This window comes from Salmo salar, unplaced genomic scaffold, assembly GCF_965601325.2.
Source record: "Salmo salar unplaced genomic scaffold, fSalSal1 ptg000519l, whole genome shotgun sequence".
In the NCBI taxonomy this organism is placed as follows: Eukaryota; Metazoa; Chordata; class Actinopteri; order Salmoniformes; family Salmonidae; genus Salmo; species Salmo salar.
The window spans coordinates 397195-415522 of record NW_027675407.1 but is presented as its reverse complement, the minus strand read 5'-3'; the positions used below and the strand labels follow the sequence as shown (position 1 = coordinate 415522).

General features: G+C 41.7%; 3 protein-coding genes across 6 annotated transcripts in view; all 3 read left to right on the top strand.

Annotated features, from left to right (window-relative positions):
• LOC123735849 (cell adhesion molecule CEACAM6) overlaps positions 1 to 899 on the top strand; it is a 35187-nt gene extending 34288 nt beyond the window's left edge. For 3 of the 4 annotated variants that reach the window (XM_082972004.1, XM_082972003.1, XM_082972002.1), the window contains one exon: positions 291 to 899. In XM_082972004.1, coding sequence (XP_082828130.1) covers positions 291 to 372 — 82 coding nt within the window. In that variant the 3' untranslated portion in view covers positions 373 to 899. The remainder of the gene's footprint in view (positions 1 to 290) is intronic. The other variant, XM_082972005.1, reaches the window with a different exon arrangement.
• A 2666-nt stretch (positions 900 to 3565) lies between these two features.
• On the top strand, positions 3566 to 5053 carry LOC145876237 (uncharacterized; the record flags this gene model as incomplete). The annotated part of the gene is made up of 1 exon (XM_082972025.1): positions 3566 to 5053. A coding segment is annotated over one exon (819 nt), but the record flags the coding sequence as incomplete, so codon positions are not given.
• Positions 5054 to 11041: 5988 nt separating this feature from the next.
• LOC145876236 (uncharacterized) lies at positions 11042 to 12301 on the top strand. The gene has a single exon (XM_082972023.1). It carries the CDS (start codon positions 11042 to 11044, stop codon positions 12245 to 12247), a length of 1206 nt encoding a protein of 401 aa, XP_082828149.1. The 3' UTR covers positions 12248 to 12301.
• Positions 12302 to 18328: the final 6027 nt, after the last annotated feature.

Below are 18328 nucleotides of genomic sequence, written 5' to 3'. Positions count from 1 at the left end.
AATTCAGAGTGTTTTCTATCCGAATGTGTTAATAATATGCATATCCTAGCTTCTGAGTTGGTGTAGGAGGCAGTTAAAAATGGGCACATATTTTCTTAAAAATTTCTCAATACTGCCCCCTAGCCCCAACAGGAGTGATGTGATGAGGGTTTTAAGGAATGGCTCTGGTTCCATTCTAAATGGCACCCTATTCCCTATTTAGTTCACTACTGGTCAAAAGTAGTGCACTATAAGGGAGTAGGGTGCCATTTGGGAGTCACATTCAGTTTAATGGATGTTTCTTTCTCCAGGCCCACGGTGGAACAAGCAGCTGAGGAGGACCCCTCTGTTCTCTACAGTACAGTCAACAAACCCAGAACCAAGAAGACCTGAACACAACAAACCCAGAACCATGAACACAACAAACCCAAAACCAAGAAGACATGAACACAACAAACCAAGAAGACATGAACACAACAAACCCAGAACCATGAAGACCTGAACACAACAAACCCAGAACCATGAAGACATGAACACAACAAACCCAGAACCATGAAGACATGAACACAACAAACCCAGAACCATGAAGACATGAACACAACAAACCCAGAACCATGAAGACATGTAACCTTTATTTAACTCCCAATCACGGCCAGTTGTGACAGCCTGGACTCGAACCGGGGTGTCTGTAGTGATACCTCAAGCACTGAGATGTAGTGTCTTAGACCACTACTCCACCCAGGAGCCCCAAAATCATGTTCTAGTGCTGTCCCCACCTAAAATAAATCTTGGTCAACCAAGAGTCATCTGTCATTTCTACCAATCGATTGGTTGAAATGTTATGTGTATTTTTCCATATATAGACACACCCCATGTGTTTTAATAAAATCAACTATATGTACTGAAATGGTCTGATGCTTTTAGCATGCTGTTTGATTAAATAATTAACTTCCCTGGGCTAGGTCCCACCCTAGTCAACAGCCAGTGGAATCGTGTGGCGCGAAATACAAATACCTAAAAAATGCTATAACTTCAATTTCTAGAACATATGACTATTTTACACCATTTGAAAGACAAGACTCTCGTTAATCTAACCACATTGTCCGATTTCAAAAAGGCTTTACAGCGAAAGCAAAACATTAGATTATGTCAGGAGAGTACCCTGTCAAAAATAATCACACAGCCATTTTCAAAGCAAGAATATATGTCACAAAAACCAAAACCCAGAAGACAGCTAAATGCAGCACTAACCTTTGATGATCTTCATCAGATGACGCTCCTAGGACATTATGTTATACAATACATGCATGTTTTGTTCAATCAAGTTCATATTTATATCAAAAACCAGCTTTTTACATTAGCATGTGATGTTCAGAACTAGCATACTTCAGGTGAATTTACTAAATTACTCACGATAAACGTTCACAAAATACATAACAATTATTTTAAGAATTATAGATAGAGAACTCCTTTATGCAATCGCGGTGTCAGATTTTAAAATAGCTTTTTGGCGAAAGCACATTTTGCAATATTCTGAGTACATAGCCCGGCCATCACGGCTAGCTAATTTGACACCCACCAAGTTTTGGACAACCTAAACTCAGAATTACTATTAGAAAAATTGGATTACCTTTGCTGTTCTTCGTCAGAATGCACTCCCAGGACTTCTACTTCAACAACAAATGTTGTTTTGGTTCCAAATAATCCATAGTTATATCCAAATACCTCCATTTTGTTCGTGTGTTCAGGTCACTAACCGAAGGGTGACGTGCGAGCGCATTTCGTGACAAAAAATTTCAAAATATTCCATTACCGTACTTCGAAGCATGTCAAACGCTGTTTAAAATCAATTTTTATGCTATTTTTCTCGTAAAATATTCCAACCGGGCGACGTTGTATTCATTCAAAGGCTGAAAGAAAATAATGGAGAATTCTCATGAACGCGCATCTCCAGTGTCACTGTTCCCAGGCTGACCACTCACAAATTGTCCTGCTGTTCTTCGCCCAGAGACAGCAGACACCCCATTCCACTTTCTGGCGCTTTCTGAGAGCCAATGGAAGCCTTAGAAAATGTCACGTTACAGCAGAGATGCTGTATTTTCGATAGAGATGCAACAGAAGGACAACAAATTGTCAGACAGGGCACTTCCTGTATGGAATCTTCTCAGGTTTTGGCCTGCCATATGAGTTCTGTTATACTCACAGACACCATTCAAACAGTTTTAGAAACTTGTGAGTGTTTTCTATCCAAATCTACTAATTATATGCATATTCTCGTTTCTGGGAAAGAGTAGTAACCAGTTTAAATCGGGTACGTTTTTTATCCGGCCGTGCAAATACTGCCCCCTAGCCCCAACAGGTTTTAAGACACACAAATGACTTGAGGGAGCCAGAGATCAAGATAACCTAACCAGAAGAGAGAGAAATTCTGCCGTTATGCTCCTGAAGTTTCCGGTAATGGGCTACACCAGCGGTTGGCAACCTTTTCCATTTGGAGTGGCAAGTTATCTTACCATTTCTACCAATCTGTGTGCCAGTTAAGATTTTCATATGCACATTTTCGTGGAATTGTTTCATTTAATTTATAATAATATCTCAAAATTATTGTCTGTGATTAATCTATAATCTACATTCTATCTGAAATTATACAAATCTAAAAGTAACATTTATTGCCATTGCCAACTATGTAAAAATAGCCTTCATAAAGCCAACAAATATAAACATTGCAGCTAACAAATTGGTGTTTATAATGTTTTTGTCTGCTTGATTTACAGTCCGGTCTCGTTAGTCTGTTTGCACGCAGAGATACTTATCCTTGATGGATAGGCTATTGTACAACACACAGAGCTATTTTCCTTTATTCAGGACATTTAGAATGACAACCCATTACAGAGTAGCCTAATGGGATTATTCACAAAATTATCTGGTGATCAGGTTATGAAATGTCATGACAAATACATTTTAGTTTCCATGTTTCACCTGAAATATGAAATGATTTATAGTCCTAGTTCTATGTAGGTCTATGGTATTGTTGTTAGGTGAAGTTATGGGTCCTACAGTAGGTCTATGTTGTTGTTAGGAGAAGTTATGGGTCCTACAGTAGGTCTATGTTATTGTTAGGTGAAGTTATGGGTCGTACAGTAGGTCTATGTTATTGTTAGGTGAAGTTATGGGTCCTACAGTAGGTCTCTGTTATTGTTAGGTGAAGTTATGGGTCGTACAGTAGGTCTATGTTATTGTTAGGTGAAGTTATGGGTCCTACAGTAGGTCTATGGTATTGGTATAACTAGCAGTTTCTGCATTAGCATGGAGGAGTTTCTGCAACCAAATTGTGCATCTATTTTAGCAAACACAGAAAGGGGCCTACATTGGAGACCAAATGTCGTCTGGTTAGGATTTCAACAACTGTAATAACTTATTTCTAGTCTACGATCATCGATGTTACTGTGACAACAAGACAGAATATCACTATAGTTTCTGACTTGACTATCAAATCATTTTAACATTCATTACAGACATCAATTGTTGGCATCACCTTTTACAGTGGATTTCTGCTGTTGTGTGCCTTAAACCATCTGTCTGACATGTTGTTCACACAGGAGAGAGATGTGACTATCGTGGATCCTCTGGGGAGCCTCAACAACCTCATGATGCTGACGAGGCAGAGCAGAGTCTCTCCACATCAGAACACCTCAAGAAACACCAGCAGAGACCCACAGGAAAGAAACCTCACTGCTGCTCTGATTGTGGGAAAGGTTGCAAATCTTCATCAGAACTGAAAATACACCAGCGAGTACACACAGGAGAGAAACAATACTGCTGCTCTGACTGCGGGAAACGTTTCTCAAGATCAAATTCACTAAAAGTACACCTGAGAATTCACGCTGGAGAGAAACCTTATAGCTGTGATCAATGTGGGAAGGGTTTTACTCTTTCTAGCTGTCTGACTATTCATCAGAGAACACATACAGGAGATAAACCATATAGCTGTACTCAATGTGGGAAGAGTTTCACTACATCTAGCAAATGGATTGTACACCAGAGAACACATAAAGGAAAGAAATATCTTAGCTGTACTCAATGTGGAAAGAGTTTTACTCACTTAGGCAGCCTGTTATCACACCAGAGAAAACACACAGGAGAGAAATCTTATAGCTGTGATCAATGTGGGAAGAGTTTTACTCAGTCAAGCAACCTGGTATCACACCAGAGAAAACACACAGGAGAGAAACCTTATAGCTGTGATCAATGTGGGAAGAGTTTTACTAAGTCTAGCAGTCTTATTGTACACCAGAGAACACACACAGGAGAGAAACCTCATAGCTGTGATCAATGTGACAAGAGATACTCTGATAATAGATCACTGATCAAACATCAGAAAATACATGAAGGAGTTGTTTCATGATATCAATGAATTAATGTCACAATGTAGAATGTTTTAACATTGTAGTAGGAGTATTTTAATGATGTCACAATGTAGAATGTTTTAACATTGTAGTAGGAGTATTTTAATGATGTCACAATGTAGAATGTTTTAACATTGTAGAAGGAGTATTTTAATGATGTCACAATGTAGAACCCTAAACGTTTCCCCGTGTTCTATTGATTTCAGCGTGATATGAGCTTCATCAGTAGAAACATCTTTGTACTTTGCTCCATTCATCTTTCCCTTGGTCTTGACTAGTCTCCCAGTCCCTGCCACTAAAAAACATCCCCACAGCATGATGCTGCATTTTTGACATGCGTTTTTCTGGATTTGTTTTGTTGTTATTCTGTCTCTCACTGTTCATATAAACCTACCATTAAAATTATAGACTGATCATTTCTTTGTCAGTTGGTAAACGTACAAAATCAGCAGGGGATCAAATACTTTTTTCCCTCACTGTAACTCCCAATCACGGCCGGTTGTGACACAGCCTGGACTCGAACCAGGGTGTCTGTAGTGACGCCTCTAGCACTGAGATGCAGTGTCTTAGACCGCTGTGCCACTCGGGAGCCCCAACATCATGTTCTAGTGCTGTCCTCACCTAAAATACATCTTGGTCAACCAAGAGTCATCTGTTCTTTCTACCAATCACCCCATGTGTTTTAATAAAATCAACTATATGTACTGAACTTGTCTGATGCTTTAAGCATGCTATTTCATTAAATAATTAAAACACACAAATGACTGGAGGGAGCCAGTCATCACTATAACCTGACTAGAGGGAGGGAGCCAGTCATCACTATAACCTGACTAGAGGGAGCCAGTCATCACTATAACCTGACTAGAGGGAGCCAGTCATCACTATAACCTGACTAGAGGGAGGGAGCCAGTCATCACTATAACCTGACTAGAGGGAGGGAGCCAGTCATCACTATAACCTGACTAGAGGGAGCCAGTCATCACTATAACCTGACTAGAGGGAGCCAGTCATCACTATAACCTGACTAGAGGGAGGGAGCCAGTCATCACTATAACCTGACTAGAGGGAGCCAGTCATCACTATAACCTGACTAGAGGGAGGGAGCCAGTCATCACTATAACCTGACTAGAGGGAGCCAGTCATCACTATAACCTGACTAGAGGGAGCCAGTCATCACTATAACCTGACTAGAGGGAGGGAGCCAGTCATCACTATAACCTGACTAGAGGGAGCCAGTCATCACTATAACCTGACTAGAGGGAGCCAGTCATCACTATAACCTGACTAGAGGGAGGGAGCCAGTCATCACTATAACCTGACTAGAGGGAGCCAGTCATCACTATAACCTGACTAGAGGGAGGGAGCCAGTCATCACTATAACCTGACTAGAGGGAGGGAGCCAGTCATCACTATAACCTGACTAGAGGGAGCCAGTCATCACTATAACCTGACTAGAGGGAGCCAGTCATCAATATAACCTGACTAGAGGGAGGGAGCCAGTCATCACTATAACCTGACTAGAGGGAGCCAGTCATCACTATAACCTGACTAGAGGGAGCCAGTCATCACTATAACCTGACTAGAGGGAGGGAGCCAGTCATCACTATAACCTGACTAGAGGGAGCCAGTCATCACTATAACCTGACTAGAGGGAGCCAGTCATCACTATAACCTGACTAGAGGGAGGGAGCCAGTCATCACTATAACCTGACTAGAGGGAGGGAGCCAGTCATCACTATAACCTGACTAGAGGGAGGGAGCCAGTCATCACTATAACCTGACTAGAGGGAGGGAGCCAGTCATCACTATAACCTGACTAGAGGGAGGGAGCCAGTCATCACTATAACCTGACTAGAGGGAGCCAGTCATCACTATAACCTGACTAGAGGGAGGGAGCCAGTCATCACTATAACCTGACTAGAGGGAGGGAGCCAGTCATCACTATAACCTGACTAGAGGGAGGGAGCCAGTCATCACTATAACCTGACTAGAGGGAGGGAGCCAGTCATCACTATAACCTGACTAGAGGGAGAGAGCCAGTCATCACTATAACCTGACTAGAGGGAGGGAGCCAGTCATCACTATAACCTGACTAGAGGGAGGGAGCCAGTCATCACTATAACCTGACTAGAGGGAGGGAGCCAGTCATCACTATAACCTGACTAGAGGGAGGGAGCCAGTCATCACTATAACCTGACTAGAGGGAGGGAGCCAGTCATCACTATAACCTGACTAGAGGGAGGGAGCCAGTCATCACTATAACCTGACTAGAGGGAGGGAGCCAGTCATCACTATAACCTGACTAGAGGGAGGGAGCCAGTCATCACTATAACCTGACTAGAGGGAGGGAGCCAGTCATCACTATAACCTGACTAGAGGGAGGGAGCCAGTCATCACTATAACCTGACTAGAGGGAGGGAGCCAGTCATCACTATAACCTGACTAGAGGGAGCCAGTCATCACTATAACCTGACTAGAGGGAGCCAGTCATCACTATAACCTGACTAGAGGGAGGGAGCCAGTCATCACTATAACCTGACTAGAGGGAGCCAGTCATCACTATAACCTGACTAGAGGGAGGGAGCCAGTCATCACTATAACCTGACTAGAGGGAGGGAGCCAGTCATCACTATAACCTGACTAGAGGGAGGGAGCCAGTCATCACTATAACCTGACTAGAGGGAGGGAGCCAGTCATCACTATAACCTGACTAGAGGGAGGGAGCCAGTCATCACTATAACCTGACTAGAGGGAGCCAGTCATCACTATAACCTGACTAGAGGGAGCCAGTCATCACTATAACCTGACTAGAGGGAGGGAGCCAGTCATCACTATAACCTGACTAGAGGGAGCCAGTCATCACTATAACCTGACTAGAGGGAGGGAGCCAGTCATCACTATAACCTGACTAGAGGGAGGGAGCCAGTCATCACTATAACCTGACTGGAGGGAGCCGACCAGTTCTGAAAGCCTTTTGCCGTACCCTCACCCTACTCCTCTGGTGATGTAGAGGTTATCCCAGGCCCTGTGTGTCCCCAGGCGCTCTCATTTGTTGACTTCTGTAACCGTAAAAGCCTTGGTTTCATGCATGTTAACATCAGAAGCCTCCTCCCTAAGTTTGTTTTACTCACTGCTTTAGCACACTCCGCCAACCTTGATGTCCTTGCCGTGTCTGAATCCTGGCTTTGGAAGGTCACCAAAAATTCTGAAATTTCCATCCCCAACTACAACATTTTCCATCAAAATGAGAGGAGTTGCAATCTACTGCAGAGATGGCCTGCAATGTTCTATCATACATTCCAGGTCTAAGCCCAAACAGTTCGAGCTTCTAATTAAAAAAATGAATCTCCAGAAATAAGTCTCTCACTGTTGCCGCCTGTTACAGACCCCCCTCAGCTCCCAGCTGCCCTGGACACCATATGTGAATTGATTGGCCCCCATCTATCTTCAGAGTTTGTTCTGTTAGGTGACCTAAACTGGGATATGCTTAACCTCTCTAGGGGGTGTGGGACGCTACCGTCCCACATGGCCAACATCCAGTGAAATTGCAGAGCACCAAATTCAAAAACAGAAATACTCACTATAAGAATTCATAAAACATACAAGTGTTATACATCGGTTTAAAGATTAACTTCTTGTTAATCAAACCACGGTGTCAGATTTCAAAAAGGCTTTACCGTGAAAGCATACCATGTGATTATCTGAGAACAGCGCCCAGCAGACAAATCATTAGTAACAGTTACCAGCCAAGTAGAGGAGTTACACAAGTCAGAAATAGCGATAAAATGAATCACTTACTTTTGATGATCTTCATATCGTTGCAACTCACAAGACTCCCATTTACTCAATAAATGTTCGTTTTGTTCGATAAAGTCTCTCTTTTTATCCAAAAACCTCCGTTTTGTTCATGCGTTTTGTTCAGTAATCCACAGGCTCAAAGGCAATCACAACAGCCAGACGAAAAATCCGAAAAGTATCAGTAAAGTTCGTAGAAACATGTCAAACGATGTTTATAATCAATCTTCAGGTTGTTTTTAGCCTAAATAATATATAACATTTCAACCGGACAATAACGTCGTCAATATAAAAGGTAAACAAGAAAGGTGCGCTCTCGGTCTCGCGCATGAAAAATCTCTGAGATACTGAATGGTCCACTCATTCAGAGTGGTCTTACACTCTCATTTTTCAGGATGCAAGCCTGAAACTATTTCTAAAGACTGTTGACATCTAGTGGAAGCCATAGGAAGTGCAATTTGAGACCTAAGTCAATGGAATCTGTATAGGCAGTCAATGGAAAACTACAACAACAACAAATCCCACTTCCTGGATGTATTCTTCTCAGGTTTTCGCCTGTCATATCAGTTCTGTTATACTCACAGACATTATTTTAACAGTTTTGGAAACTTTAGAGTGTTTTCTATCCAAATCTACCAAGTTTACCCTAGTGAGGTTAACAATTCAAGCTAGATGCCCTCAATCTCACACAAATTATCAAGGAACCCACCAGGTACAACCCCTAAATCTGTAAACATGGGTACCCGCGTAGATATTATCCTGACCAACTTGCCCTCCAAATACACCTCTGCTGTTTTCAATCAGGATCTCAGAGATTACTGCCTCATCGCTTGCATCCGTTATGGGTTTGCGGTCAAATGGCCACCCCTCATCACTGTCAAATAGCCTTCCCTGTAGCTCAGTTGGTAGAGCATGGTGTTTGCAACACCAGGGTTGTGGGTTCGATTCCCACGGGGGGCCAGCACAGAAAAAAAAAAAACATCTATGAAATGTATGCATTCACTGCTGTAAGTCGCTCTGGATAAGAGCGTCTGCTAAATGACTAAAATGTAAATGTAAAATGTAAATGCTCCCTAGAACACTTCTGCGAGCAGGCCTTTCTAATCGACCTGGTATACATATTCGTCGCCAAACCCACTGGCTCCAGGTCATCTATAAGTCTTTGCTAGGCCGACTTCACTCAGCTCACTGGTCACCATAGCAACACCCACCCATAGCATGCGCTCCAGGAGGTATATCTCACTGGTCATCCCCAAAGCCAACACCTACTTTGGCTGCATTTCCTTCCAGTTCTCTGCTGCCAGTGACTGGAACGAATTGCAAAAATCGCTGAAGTTGGAGACATATATCTCCCTCACTAACTTCAAGCATCAGCTATCTGAGCAGCTTACCGATCGCTGCAGCTGTACACAGCCCATCTGTAAATAGCCCATCTGTAAATAGCCCATCCAACTGCCTACCTCATCCCCATGTTTTTATTTACGTTTTTTTGCTCTTTTGCACACCAGTATTTCTACTTGAACATCTATCACTCCAGTGTTAAATTGTAATTACTTCACTACTATGGCCTATTTATTGCCTTACCTCCGTACTCCATTTGCACACACTATATATAGATTTTTCTATTGTGTTATTGACTGTTCGTTTGTTTATCCAACGTGTAACTCTGTTGTTTTTGTCGCACTGCTTTGCTTTATCTTGGCCAGGTTGCAGTTGTAAATGAGAACTTGTTCTCAACTAGCCTACCTGGTTAAATAAAGGTGAAATACATTTTTTTTTTTTTTTAATCTTAGCTTTATTGACAACACTCAAATGGATACTGTCATTAACGCAGTTCTTCAATAATTACACATAATACTTAATACTGTAGATGTTTAGTTACAGTCACATGATCAACTATCAGAAGATCCAGGAAATACTTTTCTGAATGACAGTCAAATTACAAACATCACGACATGCAACAACAACCAAAGTGCTTCTTCATTCATTACTCTGGTAAAGACAGTTATGCCGTGCTCCACGTTGGATCCAACATCCCTAACAAATTGATGTTTATAATGTGTTATTGTCTGCTTGATTTACTGTAGGGTCTCGTTAGTCCGTTTGGAAACAGAGATACTTAGCTCATAATGTGTAGAGAACTGTTCCTTGATGGATAGGCTATTGTACAACACACAGAGCTATTTTCCTATATTTGTTGTTAGGTGTAGTTATGGGTCCTACAGTAGGTCTATGTTATTGTTAGGTGAAGTTATGGGTCCTACAGTAGGTCTATGTTATTGTTAGGTGAAGTTATGGGTCCTACAGTAGGTCTATGTTGTTGTTAGGTGAAGTTATGGATCCTACAGTAGGTCTATGTTATTGTTAGGTGAAGTTATGGGTCCTACAGTAGGTCTATGTTATTGTTAGGTGAAGTTATGGGTCCTACAGTAGGTCTATGTTGTTGTTAGGTGAAGTTATGGGCCAATTTGGCAAACAGTGTACAAACCCTCATTGTCAGGCTGATGGAAAAGCCAAAGAGCATTTTACTGGTTGAAGTGTTTTTTAAGTACAAAGCGGTTGATTTGCGATGACGACACAAACATTATATTAAGCAGGAGATTCAAGCGAGCCTGACAATTATAATCCAAAGTAGTGTGAAATGAACTCATAAGCAACCTGGTAATGGAGGTTACTCCCCTGAGCAAAAATCTTTTCTCACCAGCAAACATAGAAAAGGGCCTCCAATCTTAGATGTTACTACTAATGTGAAAACAAGACAAAATATGACTATTGTTGCTCATTTTAAGACAAATGTCAAGTAATCATTACATTCATTACAGATGTCAATTGTTGTTCAACATCATGGCTACGCTGTTGGCATGACCTTTTACAGTGGATTTCTGCTGTTGTGGGCCTTTAACCATCTGTATGACTTTGTCATTCACACAGGAGAGAGACGGGACTATCGTGGATCCTCTGGGGAGCCTCAACAACCTCATGATGCTGATGAGGCAGAGAAGAGTCTCTCCAGATCAGAACTCCTCAAGAAACACCAGCAGAGACCCACAGGGAAGATAATTAACCTCTCTGACTGTGGGAAGAGATTCACCTCATCAGGCATTAAAATTCATCGGAGAAGCCACACAGTAGAGAAAGCTTATTGCTGTACTCAATGTGGGAAGAGTTTTGATACATCTAGCCATCTTATTGTACACCAAAGAACACGCACAGGAGAGAAATCTTATAGCTGTGATGAATGTGGGAAGAGTTTTACTCATCGAAGCAGCCTGATATCACACCAGAGAACACACACAGGAGAGAAATCTTTTAGCTGTGATCAATGTGGGAAGAGTTTTACTCAATCAACCAGCCTGAAATTCCACCAGAGAAAACACACAGGAGAGAAACCTTTTAGCTGTGATCAATGTGGGAAGAGTTTTACTCATCGAAGCAGCCTGATAACACACCAGAGAACACACACAGGAGAGAAACCATATAGCTGTGATGAATGTGGGAAGAGTTTTACTCGTTCAACCAGCCTGAAATTACACCAGAGAACACGCACAGGAGAGAAACCGTATATCTGTGATGAGTGTGGGAAGAGTTTTACTTGCTTGCGCAATCTGACTCTTCACCAGAGAACACACACAGGAGAGAAACCCTATAGCTGTACTCGATGTGGGAAGTTTTTTTTTAAATCTAACCATCTGACGATACACCAAAGAAGACACACAGGAGAGAAACCCTATAGCTGTACTCAATGTGGGAAGAGTTTTGTTCAATCTGGAGAACTGAAGATGCACCAGAGAAGACACACAGGAGAGAAACCTTATAGCTGTACTCGATGTGGCAAGAGTTTTGTTCAATCTGGCGAACTGAAGATACACCAGAGAACACACACAGGAGAGAAACCTTATAGCTGTGATCAATGTGGGAAGCGTTTTGGTCAATCTGGCCAGCTGACATCACACCAGAGAACACACACAGGAGAAAAACCTTATAGCTGTGGTCAATGTGACAAGAGATACTCCGATAAAAGACATCTGATCAAACATCAGAAAATACATGAAGGAGTTGTTTCATGATATCAATGAATTAATGTCACAATGTAGAATGTTTTAACATTGTAGAAGGAGTATTTTAATGATGTCACAATGTAGAACCCTAAACGTTTGTCCCCTGTTCTATTGATTTCAACATGATATGGATATTAGCCTCAGGGGGAAAATCCAGGCTCTGAAATGGAAGAGTTACTATTTATGTGATTTAACAAAAAGTGACTAACACAAAAAGAGTTGTGTTACACTTACCACGTTGGTGACGCACTTCAATCAAAATGTATCTGGCTGTTTTCTACAAATTGTCCTCTAACCAGGGATGTACACATTATTCCCAGATTCTGTGTGGTTTTTGAGCTGTTAGTTTTAACAGGACGTGCAACCTCATCTCCCTCCTCTCGCACAAATGATTTCAACATGATATCGATGAGTTATGACAAATAAGTGTTGTGTTCCTTTGTTTAGCGACCCCTAAATTTAAATGCATCACTCCAAAATGTAGCTGACTGTCTTCTGCAGGTTGTCCTCTAACCAGTGAGGTAAAATATATCTCCATTTCCATGTGTTTTTTGTTTTGTTGTGTTAGTTTCAAGAGCAGATTCAACCTGATTTCCCCCCAAATGGATATAAGATTTGTGTTTTGCATTTAGGCAGTGCATTGCCATGGATCAGAATTTATTTTGACTGCACGTTTTTCCGTATTGGAGATGAGTTTTGTTTGGGCTCGTTCCAAGGGGACGAGAGTTCTAGAAGCTAGTGAGTTTTAGGAAGAGGAGAGTTCTAGAAGCTAGTGAGTTTTAGGAAGACGAGAGTTCTAGAAGCTAGTGAGTTTTAGGAAGACGAGAGTTCTAGAAGCTAGTGAGTTTTAGGAAGACGAGAGTTCTAGAATCTAGTGAGTTTTAGGAAGAGGAGAGTTCTAGAAGCTAGTGGGATTTAGGAAGACGAGAGTTCTAGAAGCTAGTGAGTTTTAGGAAGACGAGAGTTCTAGAAGCTAGTGAGTTTTAGGAAGACGAGAGTTCTAGAAGCTAGTGGGATTTAGGATTCTATAGAAAGAAAAAGGAGAAACAAATAATACTATTGTATATTATTATTTAGAAATAAGGTTTTTTTTCTTGTTTTTAATTGTTGACATCCAGTAGACACCATGTTTATATTCTAGAAGGTGAAGCATTGTAGTTGATTATAATGTGAAATGGAAGTTGTTTTCTGTTGGTGGTGAGCAAACTTTTCCAACAAAAATATAGGATATATTTGTTGTCTTAAGGTGTTACAGGCTTTGGTTTTTCCATTTATGTTTTGAGGTTGGACTTTAGCACGTCTAGCTCGTTAGCACGTCTAGCTCGTTAGCACGTCTAGCTCGTTAGCACGTCTAGCTCGTTAGCCCGTCTAGCTCGTTAGCAGGTCTAGCTCGTTAGCCCGTCTAGCTCGTTAGCCCGTCTAGCTCGTTAGCCCGTCTAGCTCGTTAGCCCGTCTAGCTCGTTACCGCGTCTAGCTCGTTACCACGTCTAGCTCGTTACCCCGTCTAGCTCGTTAGCACATCTAGCTCGTTAGCACGTCTAGCTCGTTAGCACGTCTAGCTCGTTAGCACGTCTAGCTCGTTACCCCGTCTAGCTCGTTAGCCCGTCTAGCTCGTTAGCCCGTCTAGCTCGTCAGCACGTCTAGCTCGTTAGCCCGTCTAGCTCGTTAGCACGTAGGACGCACTGATTGGTGTCACCTCGTTAGTCAGTATGTGTTACACCTGTGCTGGCTTGTCCATCTCGTTAGTGGGAAGGTGTTTCACCTGAGCTGGTCCAGGTTCTATTTAAGAGTGTCTGGCCCAGTGCTCCAGTTGTCTTGATACATGTGGAGAGTCAACACCTTTAGTTGCTCCACCTTTTTGGTTTGCTTCCTGTCTTTAAGTTTGGTGTGGGTTTTTCTTTTGTTTTCCTCTTCTTGGGCAGATTTAGTGGGTCTCATGGTGGGTGTCTTTTAGGTCCCAGTTGTTGTTACTAGTCAACTTCCAGTGGACACCCCCATAGTGTCTTTCAGAACCCCTCCTAAAAAACAAGTTATATTTTGGGTTGGATGTTGCATCCAATTAATATTTTAGTCAATGTCATTTCCTTAGAATGTTCATTAGTCTTTCAGTTGTTAGTCTTCTGTTTGTTGTGTTCTAAATATTTTCATTTTTATTTATTTTTTCCTGTGAAGCCATTGTGTTGCATCCGTGTCTGAAATGTGCTGTATAAATAAAACTTAATTTGATTTCAACAAATGAACCCAATGACTGACCAATCAACAAACTCTTGGTCCCTCTTAGTATGAAAAACAGTATCAATCCCACTTTTCCAGCCTGCTGAAGGCGTGGTGGAGTGGTAAACACCACCCCCGGCTCTACCAGGGGCTTGAGGTGGTCTCCCACAGCTCTGCTTATGTCATGTTCTGTGGCCTTGCTGTTCCATTTCTTGACTGCCCCTGCAACACAGAAACACATTTAGTCATATTATATAAAACACAGAGCCGGTTTCACATAGAAGGCTTAAGCTTAGTCCCAGACTAAAATGCTTGTTTGAGCTGTCTTAACTCAAAGCGACTTGCACAGACTTATCTTAAAATAGTCGTAGATTTAGACTGTTCTGGACAAATCAAAGGCGATTGCAAGAGGGAGGATTAGAGCTACTCCAGGACTAAATGGAAGATTAAATGAATCTTTCAAAGAGGCAGGTTTAACTTCTACTTAGTGCTGTTTGTGAGGGAGCCTGGATGATGTGGAATGTCTAAAGGAAGACCAGCATGCACTACAGAGGCCAGACCAGTACTTGTGGATAGGAGGAATCCATTACATTACCTTGAGACCGCTTTCTTATGTACAAAGAAAATGCATTGGAGATAATATCTCTCCTTGAGCCTAGACTTTCCTCTCTGTCTCAAAGAGGAAGGCCTTCACCCAATTCTCTCCAAGTTCTGATCACTGTGAGGTTTTTGGCATCTGGAATCTTTCATTGTGAAACTGGTGATTTGTGTCGGTGCCAGTGAAGCAACTGTGTGTTTAATAGTTCACAAAGTCTGCAGGAGGAGTCTTTACATCTAGTTTCCTGATGCTGCTGGCCAAGCCAACTATAAAGTCTGCAGGAGGAGTCTTTACATCTAGTTTCCTGATGCTGCTGGCCAAGCCAACTATAAAGTCTGCAGGAGGAGTCTTTACATCTAGTTTCCTGATGCTGCTGGTCAAGCCAACTATAAAGTCTGCAGGAGGAGTCTTTACATCTAGTTTCCTGATGCTGCTGGTCAAGCCAACTATAAAGTCTGCAGGAGGAGTCTTTACATCTAGTTTCCTGATGCTGCTGGTCAAGCCAACTATAAAGTCTGCAGGAGGAGTCTTTACATCTAGTTTCCTGATGCTGCTGGCCAAGCCAACTATAAAGTCTGCAGGAGGAGTCTTTACATCTAGTTTCCTGATGCTGCTGGCCAAGCCAACTATAAAGTGCAATATGAATATCTGAATGTGGGCAGTTCCCAGGAGTGATTGGCTGGTTAGATGGATGTCATGTTCCCATCAAGTGTCCATCAACTCCTGATGCTGAGGGGTACCGTAACCATAACAACTGGTTTTCCATCAACTCCTGATGCTGAGGGGTACCGTAACCATAACAACTGGTTTACCATCAACTCCTGATGCTGAGGAGTACCGTAACCATAACAACTGGTTTTCCATCAACTCCTGATGCTGCGGAGTACCGTAACCATAACAACTGGTTTTACATCAACTCCTGATGCTGAGGAGTACCGTAACCATAACAACTGGTTTTCCATCAACTCCTGATGCTGCGGAGTACCGTAACCATAACAACTGGTTCTCCATCAACTCCTGATGCTGAGGAGTACCGTAACCATAACAACTGGTTCTCCATCAACTCCTGATGCGGAGGAGTACCGTAACCATAACAACTGGTTCTCCATCAACTCCTGATGCTGAGGAGTACCGTAACCATAACAACGGGTTCTCCATCAACTCCTGATGCTGAGGAGTACCGTAACCATAACAACGGGTTCTCCATCAACTCCTGATGCTGAGGAGTACCGTAACCATAACAACTGGTTTACCATCAACTCCTGATGCTGAGGAGTACCATAACCATAACAACTGGTCAACCATCAATGTTCAGGGTGGATGCTAATCCTCATTTAGAGTTCTCAAACATTGTTGCCTGTTGGAAAGGTGCAACTCACCATTGAAGGATTTCCCTCAACTCTTCATTGGTCTCAGTTTCAGAGAGGACAACATAGTGGACTACTAGAGTAACTTTTTATTCACTCCAGACATAAATCCCACAACAGCTGAGCAGCAAAGATACAACAGACCTCATATCCACACGAGAGGGATGGTCCAGCGTGTGTTTGGCGTATGGAAAAATAGATTACAGTGTTTTCGCAATACACTTGGTTTCAAGCCAAGAAGTTGCTGCAAGGTGATCATTGCTACAGCTGTGCTGCACAACTACCTGAAGCAGCATGGCTGTCCTGATCCTCCCATGATCAGCATCAAGCAGATGTTCCCATGACTGTCCTGATCCTCCCATGATCAGCATCAAGCAGATGTTCCCATGACTGTCCTGATCCTCCCAGATATCTCACCTCTAGTTGTTGTTTCTTCCTGTAATCCTGATAATAATGCAGATATCTCACCTCTAGTTGTTGTTTCTTCCTGTAATCCTGATAATAATGCAGATATCTCACCTCTAGTTGTTGTTTCTTCCTGTAATCCTGATAATAATGCAGATATCTCACCTCTAGTTGTTGTTTCTTCCTGTAATCCTGATAATAATGCAGATATCTCACCTCTAGTTGTTGTTTCTTCCTGTAATCCTGATAATAATGCAGATATCTCACCTCTAGTTGTTGTTCTCTTCTTGTAATCCTGATAATAATGCAGATCTCACCTCTAGTTGTTGTTTCTTCCTGTAATCCTGATAATAATGCAGATATCTCACCTCTAGTTGTTGTTTCTTCCTGTAATCCTGATAATAATGCAGATATCTCACCTCTAGTTGTTGTTTCTTCCTGTAATCCTGATAATAATGCAGATATCTCACCTCTAGTTGTTGTTTCTTCCTGTAATCCTGATAATAATGCAGATATCTCACCTCTAGTAGTTGTTTCTTCCTGTAATCCTGATAATAATGCAGATATCTCACCTCTAGTTGTTGTTTCTTCTTGTAATCCTGATAATAATGCAGATATCTCACCTCTAGTTGTTGTTTCTTCCTGTAATCCTGATAATAATGCAGATATCTCACCTCTAGTTGTTGTTTCTTCTTGTAATCCTGATAATAATGCAGATATCTCACCTCTAGTTGTTGTTTCTTCCTGTAATCCTGATAATAATGCAGATATCTCACCTCTAGTTGTTGTTTCTTCCTGTAATCCTGATAATAATGCAGATATCTCACCTCTAGTTGTTGTTTCTTCCTGTAATCCTGATAATAATGCAGATATCTCACCTCTAGTAGTTGTTTCTTCCTGTAATCCTGATAATAATGCAGATATCTCACCTCTAGTTGTTGTTTCTTCTTGTAATCCTGATAATAATGCAGATATCTCACCTCTAGTTGTTGTTTCTTCCTGTAATCCTGATAATAATGCAGATATCTCACCTCTAGTAGTTGTTTCTTCCTGTAATCCTGATAATAATGCAGATATCTCACCTCTAGTTGTTGTTTCTTCTTGTAATCCTGATAATAATGCAGATATCTCACCTCTAGTTGTTGTTTCTTCCTGTAATCCTGATAATAATGCAGATATCTCACCTCTAGTTGTTGTTTCTTCTTGTAATCCTGATAATAATGCAGATATCTCACCTCTAGTTGTTGTTTCTTCCTGTAATCCTGATAATAATGCAGATATCTCACCTCTAGTTGTTGTTTCTTCTTGTAATCCTGATAATAATGCAGATATCTCACCTCTAGTTGTTGTTTCTTCCTGTAATCCTGATAATAATGCAGATATCTCACCTCTAGTTGTTGTTTCTTCTTGTAATCCTGATAATAATGCAGATATCTCACCTCTAGTTGTTGTTTCTTCCTGTAATCCTGATAATAATGCAGATATCTCACCTCTAGTTGTTGTTTC

Coding starts and splice junctions, on each gene's coding strand:
- LOC145876236 (XM_082972023.1), top strand. CDS start 11,042: ATGACCTTTTACAGTGGATTTCTGCTGTTGTGGGCCTTTAACCATCTG.